General features: G+C 39.1%; 1 protein-coding gene across 1 annotated transcript in view; it reads left to right on the top strand.

Moving 5' to 3' along the window:
* The window catches only part of dnah5 (dynein, axonemal, heavy chain 5), a 154,113-nt gene that overhangs the window by 3,581 nt on the left and 124,955 nt on the right, over nucleotides 1-25,577 (top strand). The window contains exons 2-28 of the mRNA XM_046043902.1: nucleotides 10,712-10,846; nucleotides 11,164-11,245; nucleotides 11,482-11,648; nucleotides 12,381-12,599; nucleotides 13,084-13,221; nucleotides 13,740-13,916; nucleotides 14,500-14,613; nucleotides 14,853-14,960; nucleotides 15,442-15,564; nucleotides 15,685-15,900; nucleotides 16,106-16,132; nucleotides 16,972-17,079; nucleotides 17,296-17,381; nucleotides 18,294-18,501; nucleotides 18,632-18,745; nucleotides 19,016-19,222; nucleotides 19,482-19,562; nucleotides 20,553-20,643; nucleotides 21,143-21,288; nucleotides 22,001-22,178; nucleotides 22,418-22,672; nucleotides 23,140-23,336; nucleotides 23,573-23,666; nucleotides 24,319-24,461; nucleotides 24,720-24,796; nucleotides 24,943-25,067; nucleotides 25,264-25,499. Coding sequence (XP_045899858.1) covers nucleotides 10,712-10,846; nucleotides 11,164-11,245; nucleotides 11,482-11,648; nucleotides 12,381-12,599; nucleotides 13,084-13,221; nucleotides 13,740-13,916; nucleotides 14,500-14,613; nucleotides 14,853-14,960; nucleotides 15,442-15,564; nucleotides 15,685-15,900; nucleotides 16,106-16,132; nucleotides 16,972-17,079; nucleotides 17,296-17,381; nucleotides 18,294-18,501; nucleotides 18,632-18,745; nucleotides 19,016-19,222; nucleotides 19,482-19,562; nucleotides 20,553-20,643; nucleotides 21,143-21,288; nucleotides 22,001-22,178; nucleotides 22,418-22,672; nucleotides 23,140-23,336; nucleotides 23,573-23,666; nucleotides 24,319-24,461; nucleotides 24,720-24,796; nucleotides 24,943-25,067; nucleotides 25,264-25,499 — 3,852 coding nt within the window. The remainder of the gene's footprint in view (nucleotides 1-10,711; nucleotides 10,847-11,163; nucleotides 11,246-11,481; nucleotides 11,649-12,380; nucleotides 12,600-13,083; nucleotides 13,222-13,739; nucleotides 13,917-14,499; nucleotides 14,614-14,852; nucleotides 14,961-15,441; nucleotides 15,565-15,684; nucleotides 15,901-16,105; nucleotides 16,133-16,971; nucleotides 17,080-17,295; nucleotides 17,382-18,293; nucleotides 18,502-18,631; nucleotides 18,746-19,015; nucleotides 19,223-19,481; nucleotides 19,563-20,552; nucleotides 20,644-21,142; nucleotides 21,289-22,000; nucleotides 22,179-22,417; nucleotides 22,673-23,139; nucleotides 23,337-23,572; nucleotides 23,667-24,318; nucleotides 24,462-24,719; nucleotides 24,797-24,942; nucleotides 25,068-25,263; nucleotides 25,500-25,577) is intronic.

The raw sequence follows: 25,577 nt of genomic DNA, 5'->3' as shown, positions 1-25,577 counted from the left end.
GCTGCATGGTGCTGGGCACTGAGCGCAGATCCCGTTAGAGGACGTCAGGCCCTCATGCCACCCTCATGGAGTCTGTTTCTCACAGTTTGGTCAGAAACATGCACGCCAGTAGGAGGTCTGTCTGTGCTCCTCCTGTTCCTCCTCGCACAAAGGAGCAGATACTGGTCCTGCTGTTTGGCTGTTGCCCTTCTACAGCCCTGTCCAGCTCTCCTTGTGTAATGGCACTTCTCCTGGTATCTCCCCCATGCTCTTGAGACTGTTCTGGGAGACACAGCAAACCTTCTTGCAACGGTATGTATGGAAATGCCATCCTGGAGGAACTGAACTACCTGTGCAACCAGAGTGGGCTCCAGGTACTAACAAAGCACTAGCAAAACACAAAAGTAAAGAACAATCAGTCAGGAAGGATAAGGAGAGAGCAAATATCTGTGGCCACCTCCTGCAAAACTATTCCCTTTTTGGGGGTTGTCTTGCTATTGCCTCTCCAGTGCTCCAGTCACTTTCATTTGGACCAAAACAGGTGACACTGATTCACGATCGCTTATGCTTGTTAACAGTCTGATAGCTTCGGGGAAAAAGCTGCATAGCAGTCTGGTGGTGTGGCAGCAGAAACTTCTATATCTCTTCCCAGAAGGCAGCAGGGTGAACAGGCTGTGGCTGTTTTTAAGGAAATCGTTCCACATGGTTCACTAGCTTTCCATTTTGTGTGTACTCTAAAGAAGATCTGGTTTCCTACATAGCTGTGGGTCTGTAAATGGAACAGTGGCTGGGAGCGATCCCAACAACATTGTTCCAGCCAATCAACAACAGGTGGCAGTAGTGCTTGTGCATGGGAGCAGTGGGAAAGAGAAAGTTATAAAGGTACAGTGGATAGAAAAAGTCTACACACCCCTGTTAAAATGTCAGATGTAAAATAAGGAGACAAAAATAAATCATCTCAGAACCTTTTCCACCTTTAATGTGAACAATTCAATTGAAAAACAAATTGAAATCTTTGAGGGGAAAAATGAAAAATAAAAACCCTCAAATAACCTGGTTGCACACCCTTAGACTAATACTTTGTTGAAGCACCTTTTGATTTTATTACAGCAGTCAGTCTTTTGGGGTAGGAGTCTATTAGCATGGCACATCTTGACGTGGCAATATTTGCCCACTCTTCTTTGCAAAAGCATCGCCTGTGCACAGCCCTCTTCAGATCACCCCACAGATGTTCAATTGCATTCAGGTCTGGGCTCTGGCTGGGCCATTCCAAAACATTAATCTTCTTCTGGTGAAGCCATGCTTTTGTGGATTTGGATGTGTGCTTTGGGTCATTGTCGTGCTGAAAGGTGAACTTCCTCTTCAGCTTTCTAACCGACGCCTGAAGGTTTTGTGCCAAAACTGCTTGGTATTTGGAACTGTTCATAATTCCCTCCACCCTGACTAAGGCCCCGGTTCCAGCTGCAGAAAACAGCCCCAAAGCATGATGCTGCCACCACCATGCTTCACTGGGGGTATGGTGTTCTTTGGGTGATGTGCAGTGTTGTTTTTGTGCCAAAAACCTTTTGGAATTATGGCCAAAAACTTCGACCTTGGTTTCATCGGACTATAACACATTTTCCCACATGCTTTTGGGGGACTTGATGTTTGTTTTTTGCAAACTTCAGCCGTGCTTGGATTGGTTTTTCTTTGTAAGAAAAGACTTCCGTCTTGCCACCCTGCCCTATAGCCCATCATATGAAGAATATGGGAGATAGTTGTCAAATGTACCACACAGCCAGTACTTGCCAGAAATTCCTGCAGTTCCTTTAATGTTGCTGTAGGCCTCTTGGAAGCCTCCCTGACCACTTTTCTTTTTGTCTTTTCATCAATTTTGGAGGGACGTCCAGTTCTTGGTAAACTCACAGTTGTGCCATATTTTCTCCACTTGATGGTGACTGTCTTCACTGTGTTCCATGGTATATCTAATGCTTTGGAAATTCTTTTCCGTCTCCTGACTTATGTCTTTCAACAATGAGATCTCTCTGATGCTTTGAAAGCTCTCTGCAGACCATGGCTTTTGCTCAGAGATGCAACTAAGAAAATATCAAGAAAATCCTACTAGAACAGCTGAACTTTATTTGTGATTAATCAGAGTCACTTTAAATGATGGCAGGTGTGTAATGACTTCTAGTTAACCTGAGTTTGAATGTGATTGGTTAATTCTGAACACAGCCACATCCCCAGTTATAAGAGGGTGTGCACACTTATGCAACCAGGTTATTGTAAGGTTTTTATATTTCATTTTTCCCCCTTGAAGATTTCAGTTTGTTTTTCTATTGAATTGTTCACATTATAGGTCACATTAAACATGGAAAAAGTTCTGATGTGATTTATCTTTGTCTCATTATTTTTACATCATAAGAACCTGGCATTTTAACAGGGGTGTGTAGACTTTTTCTATCCACTGTACATTTGAACAAGCTGGATTCATTATGGGACTCTAGGCACTGTCCAGAAGGAGAGATGGCCGAGAAATAGCCAAAGAGGAAAAGGTACGAATTGTGAAACAAGTTGTATGACCAGGCAAGGCGAAGACCCGTGTTAACATAGGTGAAGCGTTTCAATGCTGGAGAAACCTCAGAGATTATAAAGGAATGAAAACCGACACAGAGGTTGCTATGTTTCTGCTGAACAGGAGAATAATATTAACTTTGCTATTTCATGCAAATGATAGGTCAGTATTGTCTTCTCCGGCTGTTGTCATGTTTATGATGGCTGATCCCAAGTGGGTATCTTTGTAAGCTTTGCCACAGTAGTAACAGAGCTATGAGTAGTTTCTTTACTTGCTATGTGTTTGTCCACTCTTAACGTCATATGATAGTATTTGTCCGTAAAATGGGGTTTTATGGCCACAAAGACTTAAAAATACAAATGTTGCTTGGACAGTGGTATTATAGGTGTATAACAAGACTTGTTGTGAACCGCTTTCCACATGGGATGGACCCAGATTAGCTGTGCTAATCTGGGTCCATCCCATGTGGATCAATAGAATATAAGAAAACTTCTGCCCCATCTGCTTGTCTTTATGTCCATTTTGTTTGTCTAGTAACAGACTTTAAATAATGTAAAGTTAATTCAGACCAAAAGCCAATATAAAACAATTATCATTTACTTGATTTAATTGTATTATATTTACACCCAGGAGTGGTTAGAACCAGATAGACAAAAGTCCATAAAAGGAGAAACAGTGCAAGTGAAAATGCCACACAGCTGTTTCGGCTGCTGAAACATATTGTGCCACAACCTGGTTTAGTTTTAAAACAGATTTGTTTAAGCTCTGCGTGTCTGCCAGTGTGAGCGTCCTCTGGGAGAACAGTGGACCTTGCTCTGTCTTGCACACACTATGTCTTTTTCTTTCAGAGCTCACCATCTCCTCGTTTATTATTTACAGTTACTCTCCTGTTTCATGGCAGCTCAAAACCAGACAGTTCAACTTAGAAAATCTGTCGTGGCATTGTGAAAAATTCATGACCCCAACTGCTTTTAAATGCAAAGCTTCGCAATCATTTCTTCAATATCAAACCGTCAGTCAGATCCTCGAGGAGAGAGCTGTGAGCTTCTCATCTCCTGGTTCCACAGTAAAAGCTAATAGAATTTAATATTAATTGGTGGGAGGTGTGTTTGTGTGTGCTTACTGGGGGAATAGGGGTTCCTTTACTAGAGCTGCAACCAATATGTTTTTCTAAATCTATCAACTACTGATTTTCCCGATCATATAATGTTAAAAAAGAGAGACCAAATAGGCATTTATAAATTGCTTGTTTTGTCCAAAACAAAAAAAATGGTATATAGTTGGATATATAATGATATTAAATAAAGACAAGCAACAGACTTATATTTGAGAAGCTAGAGCAAGCAAACATTTTGTGTTTCTTCTTGATGAACAACTGAAACAATTAAATGATTGTCATAATAGTTGTTTAAACCAAATCTTACTTTATTCTTGCTTTATTTTTTTCATATTACATTAATTATTTTTGGCAAAAAGTGAGGAGAATCTAGAAAGTCAAATTAACCACCGATGCAATAATGACATGTTACATTATACTTAGACCATGCTTGGAAAAAAAGGCACAATATCAAATGTCCAGTGGTGGAGGAAGTATTCATATCCTTTCCTTAAGTAAACGTACAAATACCATACTGTAAAAATATGTTACAAGTAAAAATCCTGCCTTGGAAAGCTTACATAAAGCTGGAGTGCGGGACTACATATTGTTACATTCAAGCCCTTGCCAGATGACTTCACACAATGCTGACAAATCCTGTAACCGGCAGGTAAAGCTCTCTGTATTTCATAGTATACCAGAGTTTTAAAATCTGGTGTCTGTGGTGACATCCTCGCACTGGCGAACTGGCAATGATGTTTTTTTATGCAAACCAGCAATGACTGATTTGCAGTGACTGGTTTGCCAGAGCTGAAGGATGGAGCAACAGTAGCAACCTCAGCAACTCACCTATATGTCAGAAGCACTTGTCGACAGTCTTGTCGACTGGCGGAAGGGGGAGACAAAAGTTCCACACTGTAGGTTTAAGTAATAGAATGGAAGTTACAGTATAATCAGGAAAATGTACTGAAATATAAACAGCAAAAGTACTCAATGCAAAAAAATGTCACCTGTGACTGTTAAGCTAATCATTAGATTTTCATTACTGAAGTATTAATGTCTTAGTAGCATTTCACTGTTGTAGTTGGTTGAGGTGGAGCTAATTTTTAATTTCATTCTAATTATAGGCTTGGTCTTGAGTAGTTGAGTCGATTGATAGTTTGATTTGTAAAATGTCAGAAAATTGTGACACTTGGTTGATTTATCTAACCAATAGTCTATATATATATATATATATTCAATTTTTTAAACAATGAAGTAAATCCTCACATTTGAGAAGCTGGACCCATGAAATGTTTGGCATTTTTACATTAGCAATTACTTTTACACAATTACCATTATCAAACTTGTTGACAATTTTTTTAGTTTTTTGTCAATTGACAGTTTCAGCACTACTTGTGTATATCTTGTTAGGTACAGAAGTCTGTCAAAGTTTTCAGTCATCATGGTCATAGTTATCCAAGGAAGGTTAAAATCAAGGGCAACTGGACTTGGTTGAAGAAACTTGATGAGTGTTTCAGGTGAAGAGTTTTTCAAATATCTTTCTTTCCAGTTGCCCTTGAACGAAAGCTGTCAAATAGTTGTAGTGAAGTATCTCCCTCTGAAATTTGGTCGAGTAGAAGAATAAAGTAGCATAAAAAGAGAAAGTACTCAAGTAAAGTACCTTAAATTTGTACTTAAGTACACTGCAAATGTCACCACACACTCTCTCTCTATATAGAGCTGGTACTACAGTCACTACATGACTAGTGTCAATGAGTTAGCATACAATGGTAATGCATACAATATCCAAAGAGGTGTTTAGTGTGTGAAACCTGGTGACATTTAAATAGAAATGTCTTTTTATAATATTATATTTTTTAAATTCATACTACGTACACTAAGACACTATGATTTCACTTTTTGTGTGTTTTTATGTGTGGGTGTCTTATGGTTATGTCTGTAAATGTAACTTGCCTACACTGTATTCCAATATATCAACAACATTTCCACCCCCATCCGCATGCCAGTCTCTCTATTCCATTGTTATAATGGACTTGTAAGGTGAGAGCAGGACCTTGATAATTACTTTGCAGACAGATGGTCATCCAACACCTCATTATCTAGTTAGCAGTCCCCTTTTAGGAGCAACGCTCATAATTTCAGGGCAGTAACCTTTCTCACATGGCAAATAAGGAGGCTGATCGCTCATATACTGTAGCAAAGCCACTTGTTCTCCGTCCAGACTTCTTTGTTGGAATTTCATGAAAAGCAAAGCCAATTAAGAGGGTGGAATGACCTGAAAAGAAGTGTCTGACTGAAGACTGAAAGATAGACCACGATGCTGCATTTTAAACCAGACTATCAGAACAAGGTAAGGTGACCCAAGTGATCTGAAGTTACAGGCTGCTATGGCCAAATGCAATTCATCATTAATGTGTTAGGATTCAGTAAACAGCTGATGTGCTTGTATTAAAATGTGGCTGGTAAAAAAGTTCAAGAAGGCTGAAGCAAAGGAAAAGCTTAGAGAGAGATTTTATGTATAAAAAGCCTATTTGACAATGTGTGCGTGCTGCAGGTTATGCAGGCTTCTCATAAGGAGCAGTAACAATTGATTTTATCTGAGAACAGCCTCAGTTTAGTATATTTATTAGAGAAAGATACAGCAACCAGTGAAGAAGTTCAACGTTCTCCTGAATGGACTTCATGTTTCTACCAAAGAGGAATTATTTGAAACCTGTTATAGGTTTAAACAGATCATGAAAGTGCAAGTTCTTACATTTCCGTATTTTGTAGTAACTGCAGTCCAGAAATCATACATTTGACACATTAACTAAACATTTAGTTTAGTGAAAATGTAAGTCATGATATAGCTGGGTTAAATTTGTAGGCCTATTTGAACATCTCTATCATCAAAACAGAATTTTATCACATAAAATGTGACAATGCAATTAGAGATTAGAGAATGGATGCAACAAATAGTTGGTAGAGATGACAAGGTGAGGTCAGATAATTTTCTGCCTTTGTTGCATTTTGTGGGTTGTGATCTTGTCATACTGTATCAACAAACGGCAGCAAATTCAGAAGACAGATGGATACAGAAGAGGTTGTTAATGAAGATGTGAGTGTTTGGAAAATTACTGTAATAAGTATTTGCTTAAAATGAGGACCAAGTTTCTCAATCATTCAAAAAACTGATGTGTTGTAGATTGAATTGCAAGTTTGTCATGTCATGAATATGAATTTTGGATTTTTTGCTATTATTGAAAACCTTGGTCTTTTAATTTAGTTCAATATAATTGAGTAAACAGGCTAATGTTTGCCTATTGTGTTGCTGTTAAGGCCTTTAGATTAGACAATTCTTCTATGACTTGGTTTTGTAGAAAAGGTAATGGCAATGTGTGAAATATGCCTCCATTTTTCACTATTACAAAACTAGACTCATGTGGTCTACGTGACCAGGTGACATGAGCTCAACACAGAACCCTTTCTTTAGTTTTTCACTTGCACTGTTACATTATAGTGGAAATTGACAGCTATGTTTCGGCTAGCTCACCTATCCGGTTAGAGCAGTGACACCTGACATGTACGCCTATTGTGTGTCTGCGTATGTTCTTGCATATTAGTTTGTGGATTCACATTAAGTGTTTGCATACAGAGCTGCCACTGTTGCTTTCTTCACGTGTTTCTGTGGATATAAGGATGTTAATTCACAAGCCAGCGTCTGATGCACCAGTGCTTAAACTCCTAAACGCCCCATATCTTTCAGTTTTTGTTTGACCAGTTCATAGGGGATCAAATCTACCCTGACCACAACTTGCTCCGAAAACTATGCTGATGACAGGACTGGCCATTAAACATAAAGCAGGCATAGCTTCAGCTCACCTGCCTGAGTGATCACCATTGACTACTTTATATGGCTAATCCCTGTGAGGGTGAGAGTATACAGCTCCCCTGTAGACGAGAAACTGATAGCAGGTTATAGAGAAGATAAAGAAGGGTCTGAGTTGGTGAGGCGAGGAGCTGGCATGTCGCGAGTGTTTAGAAAGCAGTTCTGGAAACAAGCAGTTTCCAAGGTCATTCAGGTAAGGCAAATCATGCAGCACTGTTGTTGTTTTTGTTGTGGTGTCGTATGATGGTTGTCTGTCTCCCATTTTACTTTATCCAGGCATATATTTCTCATGTATGGGGCCAAGCACTGGTTCAAATGGCGTCTTTCATTTATCTCAGTGTGGCATTTCTATTCCCCAGAAGATTTGGATTAAAATTTATGAAATCATTTGAGGTTTTGGAAGGGAACTGAAAACATTTTGAATTGCTTTTTTAATATTAAATACATTATCAGACTATATTCCTGCCAAACTATCTGGCTGCACATTTTTGCATAGTTTGTTTATTATAGGGATTGCCAGTCTCGCCATAGCTTATCTCAGGATGGGGCTTTGTTTGCGTCTGAAAGCTATTAATGTTGTAGCTGTGACATGGGTTTGTCAGGGCTGGGTTCTGTACAGTGTTACGGGAATAACTAAATGCAGTTGTGTGTGTGCCTGTCTGTCATTGCTGGAGCCTGATTTGTGTATTTTGTGTTTTTGTGTTTTTGTGTATTGCATTTAGCGGTGACTTAGTCTGCTTGTTTGAATAATCTGCACCACACTGCATTGTGTCTGTATTGTTTGTTTCTGGGTTGAAGGCTGGAATAAAGTATAGAGATGCACAGAGAAGGTGTGAAATGCCTGTTCATCCAGCAACTGATGGCTTGGCATGCTTTTATGGTCGACCTGTGATGTGTGTATGTGTGGGTGTGTGTGTACGGCGTGTATCTCCAGAGACTTTACCAAGGTTGGTGTGATTCATTGTCAGAGTTCTATAGGGGTTTATTTGAGCTTATTTGAAAATGTGAATAAATGTCTCTATTGTGAAATGAAAGAGAATTTTTAAAAGTATGTTGAAAATTTAAATATACTTTTGGAAGTGTAATTTTTATGTTTCAAAATCAAGACTGGAAAACTGTTTACACCTGCTCAGCACTGCAGAATTTTTCTCATTTGGAGAATCAAATATTAAGATCACTAATGTTGTAAGATCACCAGTCTAGTAACGGAGCCTTGTGCACATCTTCCACATGGGTGGTCACAAAAGTCTTTTCTCATATTCAGGATATGCTTTACAGGAGTGAAATATGACAGAGCTCTGATACCAATGCATCATCATTTAAGTATCAGTAAAAAATGTTAATGTGTGAATTAACTGAACTGTGGGCAGTGAGAGTAAATTTAAAGCCTGCTATTTTGTTGCACTTAGCAACCGTCCTGTTATGTGTTGAAGTGACCTGTGACTTATAGCCACTGTTTCTGAGAGTAGTTTGTTGGTCCGTAGCAAATCCTACCATGCAGATGTTGTGGATTACGCAGTTACACTGCAGGTGGACGCTATATTCTTGAAAAATGTTATTTGGCTTCCTTCATTATGCAAACTTAAATGTCAGCATGGTTGTGCTAATGTGTTACTGATCTCAATAACCTCGTTGACACACACAGCTTGTGAGGTTGGCATGCTCCACCCCACCCAACTAACAAGAATCAATACCTTGACTCCTAGCTATCATGCGTTATAATAGAACTGTCCCTTCTCTCTTTATGTCCAAGTCCATAGCTCTCTTTCCTTGTCAAGTCCTTACCAATTATAATGTCCTGTAACATGCTTTCCTACCTTTCTTTCTCCTGCTGTTTCCTCCTTCTTTCATTTCTCACTGTGCACAACTACCGATCCTAGACTTCAGTCTCTCTACATTTTCTCTTTTTTTGGGATTTAGTCAGATTCTCCCTTCCTCAGCTCTCTGTCCCTTATGTCTGTTCTTGCCCGTGTATTCAACTCTTTCATCCTTGATGTGCTTCATGTCTGTCTAATCATTCTTATCATCTTTTGGATTTTCCTCTTTATGTCTCTTTAAGGCTTTTTTTGGGGTTCTATCTGATCTCTTACTCAAAACCTATCACATCTATTCGCTCCAATCTCATTTTCAATGAAAGCTGTGGGGACTCACCCAGGGTGCTTGCATGTACAGTATGCCCTGTGCTCCAGTGTGTACTACAGATGTTAGCGGTCAGTGTCACTTGGCAAGAGAAAAACCCCAGATGTTTTATGAAGGACACACAACCACACTGATGTGTAAATTTAAAACACAAGGAAGAGAGAGGAGAGAAAGAGAGAGCATGATGAGAGAGACACCTGATCACTTAATATGTTATTCTCCTTGTTAAAGTTTAAACCAGTTGTTAACAATTATCTAAACAGACTGGCATATAAAAGAGCTAGCGCTTAAATGTTTTTTGCATGACCACAGTTGGCTGTTTCCTGCTTGTCTGTAGAAGAGTTGCTTTTAAAAGATGGTGACGTCAATTAAAAAGTATTTTAAGCTAGAAAGAACTATTTCTGTCATCTTGTTTAAATTCTAGACAGACAAAAGGAAGGGTAAATGAGAGAATTTAAATGCACCCTTCAGCTGGCACACCATGCAACACCAGGTTTCATGTAATATATTGGCTGACCTTGTTCCTGTGTTACTTAGCAGCGTAACCTGGCAACCCATTGTGGTTGATGTTACTGTCCCACCATCCTAAATGCAGGCCATGGCCTGTTGTAAACTGGCTGTGTTTTTCCATTCTAAGAAACCTGATTTTTGCAGACTTTGGATGGGTGCTAAGACAGTGATAGAAGAGAAAGAAGAAGCACTTCTCAAAAGTACAAGATGTCCTTTTGAAAACCTCTGTTTGGACATTTTCTGTCATTCTTCAGCTATATACAAAGCATGGAAACATACGTTTATTGACAGTAAATTGAGGATTATCCATCTAACTACTTTTTGATATAATACTGCTCATTCACTGAAACTTTGATCATAACTATATCTATGGTTATTTGAGTGGACTTTTTATTGAAATAATGACTGATAAAAAGTGTAGTACCACATTAAAGCTTCAACCATCTGTCATTAGTAACTTCCTCGTCAGTACAACTCAAGTATGTGAAATTCTGTATGGTTTAATGGCTTATGTGCTCTGCTCATTGAAAAATTACAAAAATTGTCTGTACATTTTGTTTAGCAAAAGTTGAAAGAGGAACGTGAAGCTAAGCGGGCCCAGTTGGATGGAAGACACGACTACATACTCAGCATTGTGGCTTCATGCCTGGGACTGGAGAAAGCTGATGTGGAAGATGCCACGCTGGAGGGGAATCAGGTTCATACTTTTACAAATAGATGTTTTTTTTTGTAAAGAATACCCACAGCAGCCTTAAAGCTTAAACAGAGATGAGAAGAGATGTGGCCGTATTTGCATTTCTGAATTAATATAGCCACATCTATTTTATTTGAGTTATTTCAGTTTTGGGGGGGTCAGGAATTGGACTTGGTTTATTTTGGTTGAAGTTAGGGTAATTATGATAGTGTAGAGTTTGCTCATGGTTGCACTGTATGTGTACAGTAAGTGGCTACACAATGTCTTTTGTTTTGGGAGAATGTTATGTCTGACTGTGCTGAAAGTTGTCTTTTTCTCAGATTGACCGCATGGAGCAATTCTTTGTGGCTGAGGGTCTTCCACACCTCATGTTCTACTATCAGGACACTGAGCCAGTTGCAGGTAACGTGAAAATTTCAAAATGAATGAAATGTGTAGACTATATCTAATTGCTGGCAACACATCAAGTTGAGGTTCTTGTATCAATTGACCTATGTCTGTGACATTATTCACAGCAGTATTGTAATTGATGAGGTCTCCAAAATAAATTCACTTCCCCAATATTAGGATTACAGTGAGAAATCAAACTAGTTGTGATGATGCCTCGTGTTGTTTCTGTGTCCAATTCTTTGTTACAGCAGAAGCAGCCTCAGCGCCCTCCCAGCTTGTTGCCCAGCAGCCTGGTCACAGCAAGAAGTCTAAAGTGTTTGTGACAGACGGGAGGGATGTGGCGCTGACCGGTGTGTGTGTCTTTTTCACCAGAGCTAACACTTCTAAGGCAATCACCTCTGAGAACATACACAGGGTGAGTCACGTTTTAGTGTTTTGGAAATGTAAGCATGTCAAGTCATGACTTTCAGTGTCAGTGAAGGTTGGTCAAGGATATAAAATAAAAGCTGTGACACTAATCTAACCACTGCACAATAGCTACATGTGGGAATAATACAAAGAATATGCATTATAAAAAATAAGAGTTGAAAGAAATATTTTACTGCGGGGCCTTCTGTTATGCGGTTCACTCAAATGACAAATGAAAGCAGAATGATTCTCTCAATGTAACAGAAAACTTTTGAATAAAAAAAGGACATTTGATTCCTTTTCCTTTGGCATTGATTTCTCTTTGAACTCATCCGTGTGATAAATGGTTTCCTTTAACTAAGACAGCTTCTTTTCATCCAGAGCTAGAGCGACAATAGGGTGTTCAGCAATAGGACTTTAATACTGTGGCAGTTCTGGACATTGATTATTGCTGATCACCTGCTGTCAGCAGCAAAGCTAAACACCACCACTGATAATTGGGCATGAATGAGTGGCATTCCCTTTATGTATGAGGAGGATGTCCTTCCTCTGGACACTAGCTTGTAATTGAATATTGTAATGAAATACAGGGACTATGCTGGGTGGTACCCCATAGTGAGATACCTCACTCATGCTATAATAGAACTGGGGTTATGGTCGTTTTTAGATTCAGTAAAACGTTGCCACGATGTTTTTCTTAGTGATGTTTGGATATGTGTGTACTTCTATCTCTTTCTAGGAGGTAAATTTCAATATGTTGGACACAACAGAGGTGGGTTTGTTAAAAAGTGTGGAGCAGTTGCTCTCGGAGATCTTCATCCCCACGCTGAGGAAGATGAACCACGGCTGGGGCGAGCTGGCCAGTCCCCAGGCCCAGGCTGTCAAACAGGACTTCATATCATCATTGGAGGGCTTTGTGTCTGTTTTGGCTGGAGCACAGGAGAGCCTACAAGAAAAAGTAAGGAACAGATCACAGACACATCAAGGATAAGTTATTATTGAATGAGTTTATTTCAGAACAGCTAGAAAATACCCATTGAAGAAATGCCTGTGATTTAATAAAAGCTGTACTTAACCAAAAGCTAATTTAAATATACACACCCATGTCAGTGCTTGGGAACCTACAGTATATGTTGCTTGGCAAAAACTGCATATTGATTTGGATTAATATAGACAAACAAAGGCTGTGTGAACATCTGTAAACTTTTGTTCATTACAGTAGAGTGTTTCATTAAAGCAGTGAGACAGATTTTAGAGCACTGCAACCTAACAAGTCTTGCAACTATAAAATAACGGTAGACAGCCTGTTTTGAGCGCAGCTTCGCTTTTCTTTTAAATGAAGGTTATGCAGAAGCTTGTGTGAGCACACATAGGCACATGCACAAGCAAAACAAATTATAGACAGCGCAGCAAAAATAAACCATGTCATGTCTTGCCTCCAGGTTACCTTGAAAGAGTGTGACACATTTGACCTGCGGGTGCTGAAAGGCCCATCAGACTACATGGCAGCAGCCAACAGCACAGAGACCACAGAAAAGATAGAGGCCTGCATGAAAGACTGGATCAAACAGATAGAACAGGTGAGACGTGTTCGGTAACAGGTAGGAGGTTATCCTCAAACTTATCACAGTTATTATTTATCTTTACAATTTGAAAGATTCAAGTTTGCTTGAAATGCATCAGAATGTGCCATGTATCAGGTGAAACTGGATAGGTGAGTGTAAGACAAATATTTAATATCTGTGCTAGATATTTCATGAAGCAACACATGTTTAAAATGCATATGTATTCTGAAAAGCAGCAAACCTATCTAGAAAGGCAGATGCAAAGTATTATTTTTATCATACAGTTTGAGTATGGCTGAATTAGGTATTTAGGCAGCACAAAATATTCAAGAATGTTACAATTTCAATAGATTTATTTTCTTTTGTTAACTTATTTGTTTCTCACAACTCAAACAGTTAATGACCCAATTTAATTCAAGATCCGTCTGGGAGGGTGCTAAACTACCACAATAAAAAGAGTAACTATAATAAGTGAAATTCAGGGAAAGCATAGGCTAAACTGCAGATTAGATTTAAAGTTCCTCTGTTTCCAGGTTCTAGCTGAGAGTGACCAGCTGAGAAAGGAGGCTGATGACCTTGGTCCTCGGGCTGAGTTGGATCATTGGAAGAAACGAATGTCCCGCTTCAACTACCTTCTGGACCAGCTTAAGAGTCCTGATGTTAAAGCTGTACTGGGTGTGCTCTTGATGGCCAAATCTAAACTCATAAAGGTCAGAAATTACTGTCAGTTATTGCTAGATTTGAGTGACTATACTGTATTGACAGGTGCATCTCAAAAAATGTTAATATCGTGGAAAGGTTCATTGTGAGCAGATTAATGGGTTAGGAAATCCTAGCAGGTGTTTTGAGTTAATTATCTTATTGGAGCTCTTCTGAGGTCAACACTTCTGTATTATAATTCTTTATTACATACATTTTGAGATACTGGAGTTTTGATTTCCATGAGCTGTAAGCCGTAATCATCAAGATTCAAACAAAATATAAACAAAAACAAACAAAAAATATATGAAAGTTATTTTTTTTTTAATAAATTATGTAAGAAAATGAACTTTCCCACGATATTAAAATTTTTTGAGATGCACCTTTACATACTATTTCTATTTTATTTATTTTTTTGCTTCATAGGAGACAATTCTGATTCTGCCTATCTCCTCTGTCCGTCATGTCAGTGTTTAATTTTTGTTTTTCTTCAAGGTAATGTTTTTACAAAAGTCTTTCATGTAAAATGTTAAAGACTGTAATATTCAGTGTGACAGTCTTACATTAAATGCAATAAGGGTTTGTACTGTCTAGTCGTGGCGGGAACTGGACACCAGAATCACTGATGCAGCCAACGAGGCCAAAGACAATGTCAAGTACCTCTACAGCCTGGAGAAATTTTGTGACCCTCTCTACAACAGTGACCCTGTAAGAAAAAAACTTTTATACTTTAATCTATTTAAAGATGAAGTGGTCTGCTGCGTAAAAAGCAAAGCAAATGTATCCATGTTGTAATGTATCCAACTGTCCTTACGTTTTGACAATGGCATGTTAGACAAATACCTCTTATAATGTACTGTTTCAATGTCATACGTGTCTAATTGCATGCCATTATGTATGTAAATTGTACAAACATTCACAAGCTATAATTTATGTTTCACCCGCAGGTATCAATGGTGGATGCAATCCCAGGTCTGATCAATGCCATCAGGATGATTCACAGCATTTCTCGCTACTACAACACATCTGAAAAGATTACATCACTTTTTGTCAAGGTAGGGGTGGCTGCTATTCCAGACAATGCAACAATGATAAAGAGGATTATATTCTAATCAACAATGGGATTCAGCAAAGCTGTTTTCCTACCGTCTAGATATAATTTTCTTCATTTGAGCCAAGAGATCTGTCATTTTAATGTTATGGATGAATAAAATGAAGCATTGAAACATTCAGTGTTTGCATACTAGGAGCATTGTTACGTTAACCCATGAAAAACAAGAATTATACACTAAAGGATTTGGAATATTTCCATTTCTAAAATGACTGGCTCGAATTATGAAAGAATAGATGTGAATAGAATATAAACCATATTACAGCACTTAAACTAAATGTCCCCATGATCTTCTAACATTCTTGCTCATGATGATATGAGCACTAATATTTAGCTACTTCAGCTGCAATGCATAGTCGCAGGTTGTTTGGGTGTACAAATCTAAATGCATATCTTCATTACACCATACCCATCAATATCTCCAGGTTACAAACCAGATGATCACAGCCTGCAAGGCCTACATCACTAACAATGGCACTTGTTCAATATGGGACCAGCCTCAGGAAGTTGTAGCAGACAAAATCAAAGCTGCCATCCACCTAAACCAGGTACTGGATACTGTTTATTGCCAAAACATGTCACTTATAACGAAATCAGTTATCTCTCCTAGTTTTTCTGTGTTTACGTTCTAATCAAAAGTGGTTTCTTTGTTAAATGACGTCCTCCAGGAGTACCAGCGGTATTTCCATAAAACCAAGGAGAAGCTGGAACAGACTCCCTCAGAGAGACAGTTTGACTTCAGTGAGATGTACATTTTTGGGAAGTTTGACACATTCCAGCGACGACTTAATAAGATGCTGGAAATGTTCAGCACCATTTCCACCTACTCTGCCCTGCAGGACTCTAAGATAGAGGGACTGGAGACCATGGCTACCAGGTTTCAAGTGGGTACATTGTCAGTGCCAGATTACTATCCCTTTCATTGGTTTCTTGTTGTGGGGAAATAGTCAGAATGTAATGCTTTGGGTCATAGAATACCACTTGAATTTCTTGAATTGCGTCACATTGTCTAATGGGTGTTCACATGTTTTCACTTGAGAGTATATTGATGTGAGCCATCTGTTTGTTTCTGCTTCCTTGGATGTAAAGACTGCAGACATGCAGGGAAAATGGGAGGTAAAGTCTCACTGCAGTCTTCAACTTTTAGCAATGCATGGCTCATTTTCATCATTGACAGCATGCAGTGATAAAATTCATAGACATTACATTTTACCACTGAACATACCACTTAATAACAATATGAAAATACTAACTGCATGGAATATGAACAGGCAACCAACTTCAAAAGTAGTTGTTCATATTACTAATATTATACAACTAATATTAATATACATAAATTATGGTAACCTTTAGGCAAGATTAGTTGTTACATTTACGTATGCACTCTGTTTCTCCTTTGCTATCTAAAACCCAGATTGATATGTTGCCAACATCAGTGTGATGATGTCCAAGGGCGGATATTTCATGTCACTGTTGGTGGGGACAACAAAAACATCCCCCGAGAGATATTTAGAAATGGAGTTGCTGAGGGTCTGAAAAACTTACGCAGCGGACCAAACTATTGTGAGGCAAATGAGGAAGAGGACATAATCTTTCAAAACTTAGAGTTTTGTAGAGAACAAGAGCTGGTAACCGTTAGTTTACTAAATACACTCACTAGACGCTGACTGACACAACAGTGGTTATATTTAATTGTTTTGATCAAAATTATTGCTAGGGCATGTGCCTGCCGTCCCTACTAAATTTTACACCCTTGGTAATGGCACACAGTTGGTCAGGGAAATGGGATTTAAGTGTCATTAAAGACAGAACAGAGGTATTTCTCATCTCAGGTTTGACTGCAGCATAACAATGATGCTTGAAAACTTTTGATTTAGAACTGACAAAACTTGTATATGCATGCATGTACACACTGTGTGCTTGTGTGTGTGATACTGTATGCCTGTGTGTGAAAGGCTATTGTGCAGAACATGAAGAAAAAACGTTACAGTTTCCTAGACCAGAGAAGAACTGACTTCGATGCTGACTATGAGGAATTCTGCAAAAGCACCTCTGAGCTTCATGTAAGTATTACAGACACACACAATTATTTTGTTTCCTGTATACTGGACACAACGTAATGAGCCTTAATGAGGCAATAAGTGAAATCACCAGTGGCATATCTCATTATACTGTAGGTAAGGCCTCAAAAGCCTTTTTTTGGATTCCCCCCCCCCGGATTTAAACGTTTCCCTCCACTCTCTTTTGTAAAATGTTTTGTCATATGTATTTGCTTCCAGAATCAGCTGAAGTGTTTCATGGATGGCACCTTTGAAAAAATCCAAAACACAGAGAGAGCTCTAAATGTGCTGAAGAAATTTGAAAGGTAACCCATTATTTAGAACTTCTAATCATCCAATGTAAATTTATCTAACCAAAGATTTCTCAGTCTGCTATTTCTATATCCTATCACCTAATAACTAATAATGTACAGTAGCTAAAGGATAATTTCGGTGTCGAAATGTAGTAGGTACAAAATGTTTTGGATTCTGTTCAGTAGTTGGCCTCAGTTGGCAGCCGTGAACTGGCTACAGTGGCTGCAACGTTTTCCCTCAGCTCAAAATAATGTCCAAAAAAAGTGCTTACAGTTGCCACTGACAGGCTCAGACTAACACTGATTTACTGCCGTATACTGGAATGATTGTTGATGTTATTAGCGTGTTTCCTGCTATGACAAGTCAAAATGTTATGCCATGAGAGAGGTTTTTCCAAGTGACTGTAATGTAATAGATCTTAACCTAAAGAAAAAGATGCAATTGCTGGAAAATATGAGGTGCCCCTAGGGACATTATTCAGAATTACCATGCATATACATGTACCTCTCACATACACATATGAAACCAAACTCATTCACATACTATACTGAAAAGCTCACACACATACAAGTAAAATGCTTTTCACACACAACTGAAACGCTCTCACACACACAACTGAAAATATTACCTTCACACACACAACTGAAAAGCTCACACACATACAAGTGAAATGCTCTCACACACACAACTGAAAAGCTCACGTACATACAAGTGAAATGCTTTTACATACACAACTGAAACGCTCTCACACACACACACAACTGAAACGCTCACGTAGATACAAGTGAAACGTTCTCACGCTCTCTTTACGAGAGTGTTTCAGTAGTGTATGTAAAAGCATTTCACTTGTATGTGTGAGAATGGTCTTTTTTTGAATTCTGATTAAATACAACTACTTGTATTTTTGGACTCACTAAAAACAGACTTGGCATCCCTGACCTTGGCATTGATGAGAAGTATCAGCGCATTCTGCAGAACTACGGCCGGGACATTGAAATGGTCTCCCGTATCTACATGAAGCAGAAACTGGACCCCCCAATTGGCCGGGACTTGCCCCTAGTCGCAGGTCGTATCATGTGGGCTCGGCAGCTGTCCAGCAGGATCCAGGGTCCTATGGATCTCTTTCAAAAGGTAATATTGAATTTCAGCCTCTTTACAGGAAAATTTGGCGGGACCTAGGTGTTGTTTTTGCTGATTTACTGTAGAACTGTCATTACATTGTTCTTTTTAACTTATACAGTACCATTATATTCCTGTGTAGCATCCAGGAGTTCTTTCAACACCAGAGGCCAAGAGGATCATCAGGAACTTTAACAGGGTGGCAAGGGTCCTGTTGGAGTTTGAAATGCTCTACCATCACACATGGATGAAAAAGGTAAACGGAGAGAGGAAACATGATATGGACTAGAGAGAAAAAAGATAATGAAACTTTCCATTAGAATAATAAGGGATAATATATAACAAACCATTTTGGCACATGAGCATGCATATACAATGCGCATGTGTACGTGAGTGTGTTTTCTTCAGTTTCTCACTAGATTTCCTTTCATTTGACTCCTTTTTTAATTTGCTTTATGTCCTCTCACCTGTACTTTCTCACAACCATTGCTTAACTACCCAAACAACTGTGAAACCTCCAACCCAGATGGAAGATGCCCGTGTCGGCCTGCAGGCCTCACTGCTGGTCAGGTCTCCAGAGACAGGGGAGCTGTTTGTAAACTTTGACCCAGAGATTCTGACCCAGATCAGGGAGGCGAACTGCATGACAAGGATGAGTTTGGAGATCCCACCCTTTGCTGCTCTGTTGCAGCAGAAACAGGATAGCCTCAAAAAGAACTACAACAGACTACAGGTGGATATTACACACAGTTATACACATCTGCAAATACATACAAACTTAAAGATGCAATATGAGGGGACAAAGTTGATGCACTTACTGTATTTGTGCCCCACACAAATGTATATAAAAAGTGAGGTTGATATTCAGAAACATTGCAGTGAGCATTAAAAGCATTGCCATGCTAAGAAGGTAATTTCAGTTGTATTTACAGTATTCTCTTACACTGCTGTGAGTGAATACACAAAATGCATTAATATCTTTCCCCTTCCAGTTAATGTTGAGCGAGAACACCAGAGTGCGGGCTAAGATTCAGACTGCTTTTGAACAGCTGGCCATGCCCCATGTAGCTAAGGTAAGATGCGGTTATGATATAATTAAAGTTGCGTTTAAATTATTGCTCATATCCTGCATGTTGTTTTTTTATTTATTGGAAAGTGGTATTCATACATTTGTGATTAATATAATATTAAAAAAAACTGTCCGAGATCTAAATTGTAATTATTTCAGTTAATTGGTTCATTTATATTTTCACTCTGAGTGTATATATTGATTAATAATTCATTGAATGTGTGGAACACAGAACATTTTAGGGCTCCAAATATTAAAAGCCACAGTATAATTTGCAGTAATTTAATAGTGACATACATATTTAGTCCGCTACAGAAGCTAGGTTGCTTTATTATTACATGTGGTAGTTTTAATAGACAGAAAATTTATAGGTTTTAATTCACTTTGAATATGTGCTTTGAAGCACAGGTGTGTGTCAGTCTTGCTGTCTCCAGTTGGTGTGCATGCATAGGGCCCATTTAATGTTAGTACAGCCCCGTTTGGTTAATGTAAAGATAATTAATGGGTCCTTTGAACAGTGACTTTTTATTTCATTGCTGCCATTGTTTAATTGATTCCCTGAAGTTTGTGTGGGCGAAATGGCAAAATGGAAATGTTTTTAGCTAGCCCACTGGATAGGAACTCCTTTACTCCAACGGTCATAATGTTAACTGGACTGTGTTAAACAAATTTATCTACTTTCTGACATTTTTGCTTCATTTCAGAAGCCAGAACATTTGTGAACCACTGATTTAAGCAAAGGCTGGTTTTCATGGTTCATTGTTTTAAAAATATGCTTATGAAATGAATAGGATTTTAGACTTGTATCAAAAGGGATTCTGTTTTACATTAATTATGTGATGTGATAGGCCCTAACTCAAGACTAAATGTAGTAGAACACAGCTTTTTCTTAGCAACATTTAACATATGGCATGTGATTCTTTGACAAAATGAGACTGACTCTGCACAGCAGCTACTATAGAAACTTCATCATCATAAATCACTGACTTGACAGGTGGATGAGGCTATACAGCCAGGTTTGACCTCCCTCAACTGGACATCTCTAAACATAGACAAGTACCTCGCCCGCATCGACAAGGCTCTGGGTAAGCAAAAAAAATCCTGCTAGATCAATGTGCAAAATGCTGACACATAACATGACACATTGAGGCGGCAGTAGCTCACTCCGTAAGGACTTGGCTGGAAACCAGAGGGTTGCTGGTTTGAGTCCAGCTTGGACTAGAGATACAGAGTGTGGACTGGTAGCTGGAGAGGTGCCAGTTCATTCCCTTGGTACTAACAAAGGTGGTCTTGAGCAAGCCCCTGGGTTAGGGGCTTGAACATTGAATTTCCGCTTGAAGGATTAATAAAGTAATTGTCTTCTTCTTCTAAGACATCCTGCAACTCAGCACTGGCAGCGTCTGGCACATTTTACATTAATGAATTCATTGCGTACTCGCTGTTACTGTGTGTTGTCAGTATGCCGCCCCTCTTTTTTCCCTTATTTTTCACTTTATAAATTTGCTGCCTATTCCACCTCTCTCTCCCCTTCCCTTCCTCAAATGCTTACCGTTCTGTGTCCCTCTATTTCTCTTGTCTCTCCAGTTGACCTGGAGCTGTTGATGGACAGGGTGAATGACTTGGTGGAGTTTAGGATCGAAGCAGTACTGCAGGAGATGAGCGGCTCCACACTGTGTGTTTTGCCAGAGGATGAACCTGTCACCTGTGACGAGTTTGTTCAGACCACCAGGGTAAATACATACATAGTCTGTTTCAAATAAGGACTGTATTAATGTGTAGTCATAGTTTTACTAAGCCTTCCTTCTAAATCATACAACCACCCTCCCAGCTATAATTGGAAAAACATGCAAAGAGTCTTCAATACACTTCACACTTTCCAATGCTTCTCAAACAATAGTTTTTATTCTCTGAAGGCATTTTTTTAATCATTACTGAAGCTTGGACACGTATATGTTAGTATGCCATCCATTAAGGCTATTGCTTTTATAGATCTTGTGAAAACTGCTTGTTGATAAGCAAGTGTCTCATTAGCAGTCAAGGTTGCATGTCATCAATCCTGATTTATTAATGTGATGGGATAGCTGCTAAGTTGTCACAACAAAGTGAATGATGACACTCACTGCAGAAAAAGCAGTGTATATATTACAATGATCCCTACCCGTGCCATGGGATGTCCAATACGAGGTCACTGACACTAATTGAAGCTGACACAATTTGATTTTGTGCCCAGGTAACTTCATTAAAGTTCTCTATGTAGAGTTGAATTAAAGTTCACTGAAAATAAATGACCAGTGTTCAAGTCATTTTCATGTTTTTATGCTATCAATCCTGTGCTTTCTCTATCCAGATAAAAGACCAAAGAGTTTTAATTTGGTATTGTGCTATGCTGCTGTATACTACTCCTCATATATTAATGTACATGTCATATACATATGTGTATAGGACCTGTGCATAAGACAAGCCCGGAGTCTCCACACTAAGAGCTCACTAGTGGAGGAGGCTGCTAATGAACTGATCAACATGCTGCTGGAGTTTGACCACAGTCAGAGAGATGAGGTGGAGAAGGTTGAGGAAGAAAGCTGCGCTGAGAGCAAGACCATAGACCACATTGACAGTGATGGTATAACATCCTTTTCCTTTTGAGATTAAAATTTAACACCAAATTAGTTTAACTTTCACTAATGTCTTGCCTGTGTAAAGATTATATGTATGAAAACTATATATTGATATTTCGTGTGTGTGTTTCTGTTTGTATTTGTGATGTTAGAGCTTGGGGTTACTTTTACATTTGAAATTCTTTGAGTCAAGCGGAACTGTAGGTTCATGTTCACTGTAAATGTGTCCCCTCCTGCCTCTCAGGTGAAGATGAGGGCCGCTCAGAGGGCCGTCTGTTTTCCAGAAACACCTTGCTCCCTCCTGCCAGCGTTGGCCCTTCCTCTCCCTTGGTGAGGAAGAAGAAGAAGAGGGACCTGATGGAAGTGATGGAGGAGGAAGCCCAGGAGCTGCTTTCCTACTTCAACCACCGCAACGTGGATGCTTTGCTCAGATTGACACGCAACACCCTTGAGATGCTACGGAAGCGCATCCACACCTCCTCACTCATGCATTTCGTGGGTGTGTCTTGCATAACCATCTTGATGAAAATATTTTCACAAATATGTATCATGAATTGTGATACAGGCAGTCTTCCAATCTCTGAACCCCACATCTCTACAATTCAGGATTATTAGTAATAGGTGCTAAGAATAAATATATGGCTCGTTGGGTGATTGAAATGTCATTCTGAAGCCCTTGTGCACAATAGAAAGCCTACATATCTTATAATAGCTACATATGGTTTATTTTTCACTGGAGCAACAGCTTTGGTGAAGTTGGGATAAATGAAGATCCTTTTCCCATTGAAAACAAATTGTGTCAAACAAGTACAGCTGTCTGACCACATTCTCCATATAAGGTGTATCAGGTACCATAAAGTCTATCTTGTGAGTTTGACCGTTGCCTGTTATGTCTAGTGAGTTCATGTTTCTGTTTCTTTGAATCACATAATTTTGTTTCAGAGGTATTCTTCTCTCCCCCCGTAGCCGAGAGTGATTCACCCAGTCGTGACAAAAGCAGCGGTCAGCAGGCAATCTTCAGAATAAATGTGACCCTCTCCATCCCTAACATCACCATGGTTCCAGCTCTGGAAGAGGTCCAACAGGCTCTAAACCGGGCTGTAGAGTGTGTAGTCAGTGTCAGCAAAGGGGTCAGCCAGTGGAGCAAAGAAAGGATCTCCAAGGTGGGTTTGATCTGATGAAGGACACAATCATTTGTGAAAAGTAAGGGATGTATGCTCCTGAGACTGACCCATCGGAAGGATGATTGTATGAGGTACATGGTAATCCAAAATAAGCTGCTAACATAAGGTTAAAGCAAAAAGATGAGTTTAAATTTTTATTTTAAGACAACCAACCTTGATGTGGTTTTTATTTTTCTGGGCTGATGTACCAAGAAAACCTGTTTTCCCTTTTGCAGAGAAAAATGAATGAAAGACTGATGGCAGCTCTGAAACAGGACAGCTCTGAGAGTGAATCAGAGGATGGAGCAACAACATACAGGAGCCTGGCTGGTATTAAAGAACATGAGAGCTTACGTGACTCAACCTCAGCAGTTCAAGAACTCACCACTTATTTTTGGCTTCAGTGATTTATTCCTATTGTTTCCAACATGCAGACCAGAATACTGATCATAAGCTACTGCACCATAGTACTTGTACTATTTGACGATCAGATCTCCTTATTTCATAGCTCAGCAGAGCAAAGCCACATCTGACTAGGAGCCAATAAAGATGTGTTGATGGAAATTACATGAATATGTCAGTGGCTTTGGAGGGAAGACATTTAAAGAGTAGACATTTTAAAATCTCACTCAGATAGAGCAGTCCTTTCAGTCACATTGCACCCTGGCCACCACGGAGGTAATGATGCGAAGCTCTGAATGATAAAGGATGATAAAGTTGCAGGGTCATTGATTCGCTTAAAGGAACACAAACTTTCAGTTGAAAAATTGGCATAGAAAATTCTTAAATGAAAACCCGTTAAAGTAAAATTAATAATTATATATATATATATCCACTAACTTGCTCCAGCTCATCATAAACATTTGGTACAAGATTCCAACTCTCTGAACAACCCAGGCTGTTTATGATCCATCCTGTCCACCTACTCTCTGTACATTCTATCACAACATAGATTCTGTCTCTCTCTCTCTATACTTTCCAGACGGCAGCAGCTCAGACATTTCAGCATCTGTGATCCAGGCCATCCCATTCCAAGCTAGAAACTACTACAAGAGTGTGTCTGAGAACAAAGAGATAGCCAAGCTAGTGTCTGTTCTCAGCACATCCATCAGCTCTACCAAAAAGGTACACAACCTTTAATTTCAACATGAAAATATCATTGCGTTTGGCAGTTATATAGTATTAGCCAAACCTGTATGGACTTCCCATCAGCTTTGTCCACTGTAAATGGACAAAAACAACAACTGTGATTTTCAGTGATCCGTTTTTATTTTTAGCTCCATGACCTCCCATGAAGAGAAGTTAACTTGTCAACTTTTACAAAATCTAAATGTTACATTTTTAATGCCTCCCATTTCTTACATAACTCCTGTTCTGGTGCAGGAAGTGATGACTGCTCTAAACCGTTTTAACCGTTACCATCACATCTGGAGAAAGGACCGTGAGGACACCATGCGGAGGCATGATAAACTGAATGACTGACTGATATTCATATTTGACATTTACCATTAAGAACTTACAGATTTTCTGTGCATCAAGTTACTGCCAGAGAAAACAGTACAAACCATCATGTCAGTGGGGTTTTTTTTGGTTTATTTTTTCACAGGTTCAGCCAGGGCACTCCTTTGCTATCTGAGTTTGAGAGCCAGATTCTTTTCTATCGAGATCTAGAGCTGGAAATAAACTCTGAACCAGAGTACATTACTGTAGGAGCTTTGGCTCTATTCACAGGTAAGATTCGGTTGCAATTCTTTGCTGGAACTGTTACTAGCTGACTTTGGTACTTATATTATTGTCATTACCTTTCTTCAATTAAATATAACACTGACAATGTCTTAATTACTGATAAGAAGTCTACTTGACAACCAATATAGAATTGACTTCCAGCCAATCCATTTCCATGCTCACACGTTATTATTTGTACCAGCGGACCTGAAGATGTCCCTCACTGCTGAAACCAAGAACTGGATGGTGGACTATGGACTGTACTGTAACAGGAAATATCGCTCAGAGATGGAGCAGATCTTTGCTTTTGTTGATGAAGCAGGGAAAAAACTGAATCGGCAGATCAAAGACCTGGATGACATTCGCATCGCTATGGCAGCACTCAAGGAGATCAGGGAGCACCAAATATCTATTGATTTTCAAGTTGGTCCCATAGAGGTAAAGCACAATATTCAGTTTTTCATACAGCATGGGAGTTGCTGAACACACACATGCACACAGTCGAAACTGGAATTA

The sequence above is a fragment of the Micropterus dolomieu genome, linkage group LG03, assembly GCF_021292245.1.
Source record: "Micropterus dolomieu isolate WLL.071019.BEF.003 ecotype Adirondacks linkage group LG03, ASM2129224v1, whole genome shotgun sequence".
NCBI lineage: Eukaryota > Metazoa > Chordata > Actinopteri > Centrarchiformes > Centrarchidae > Micropterus > Micropterus dolomieu.
This window is presented reverse-complemented; position numbering and strand designations above follow the sequence as displayed.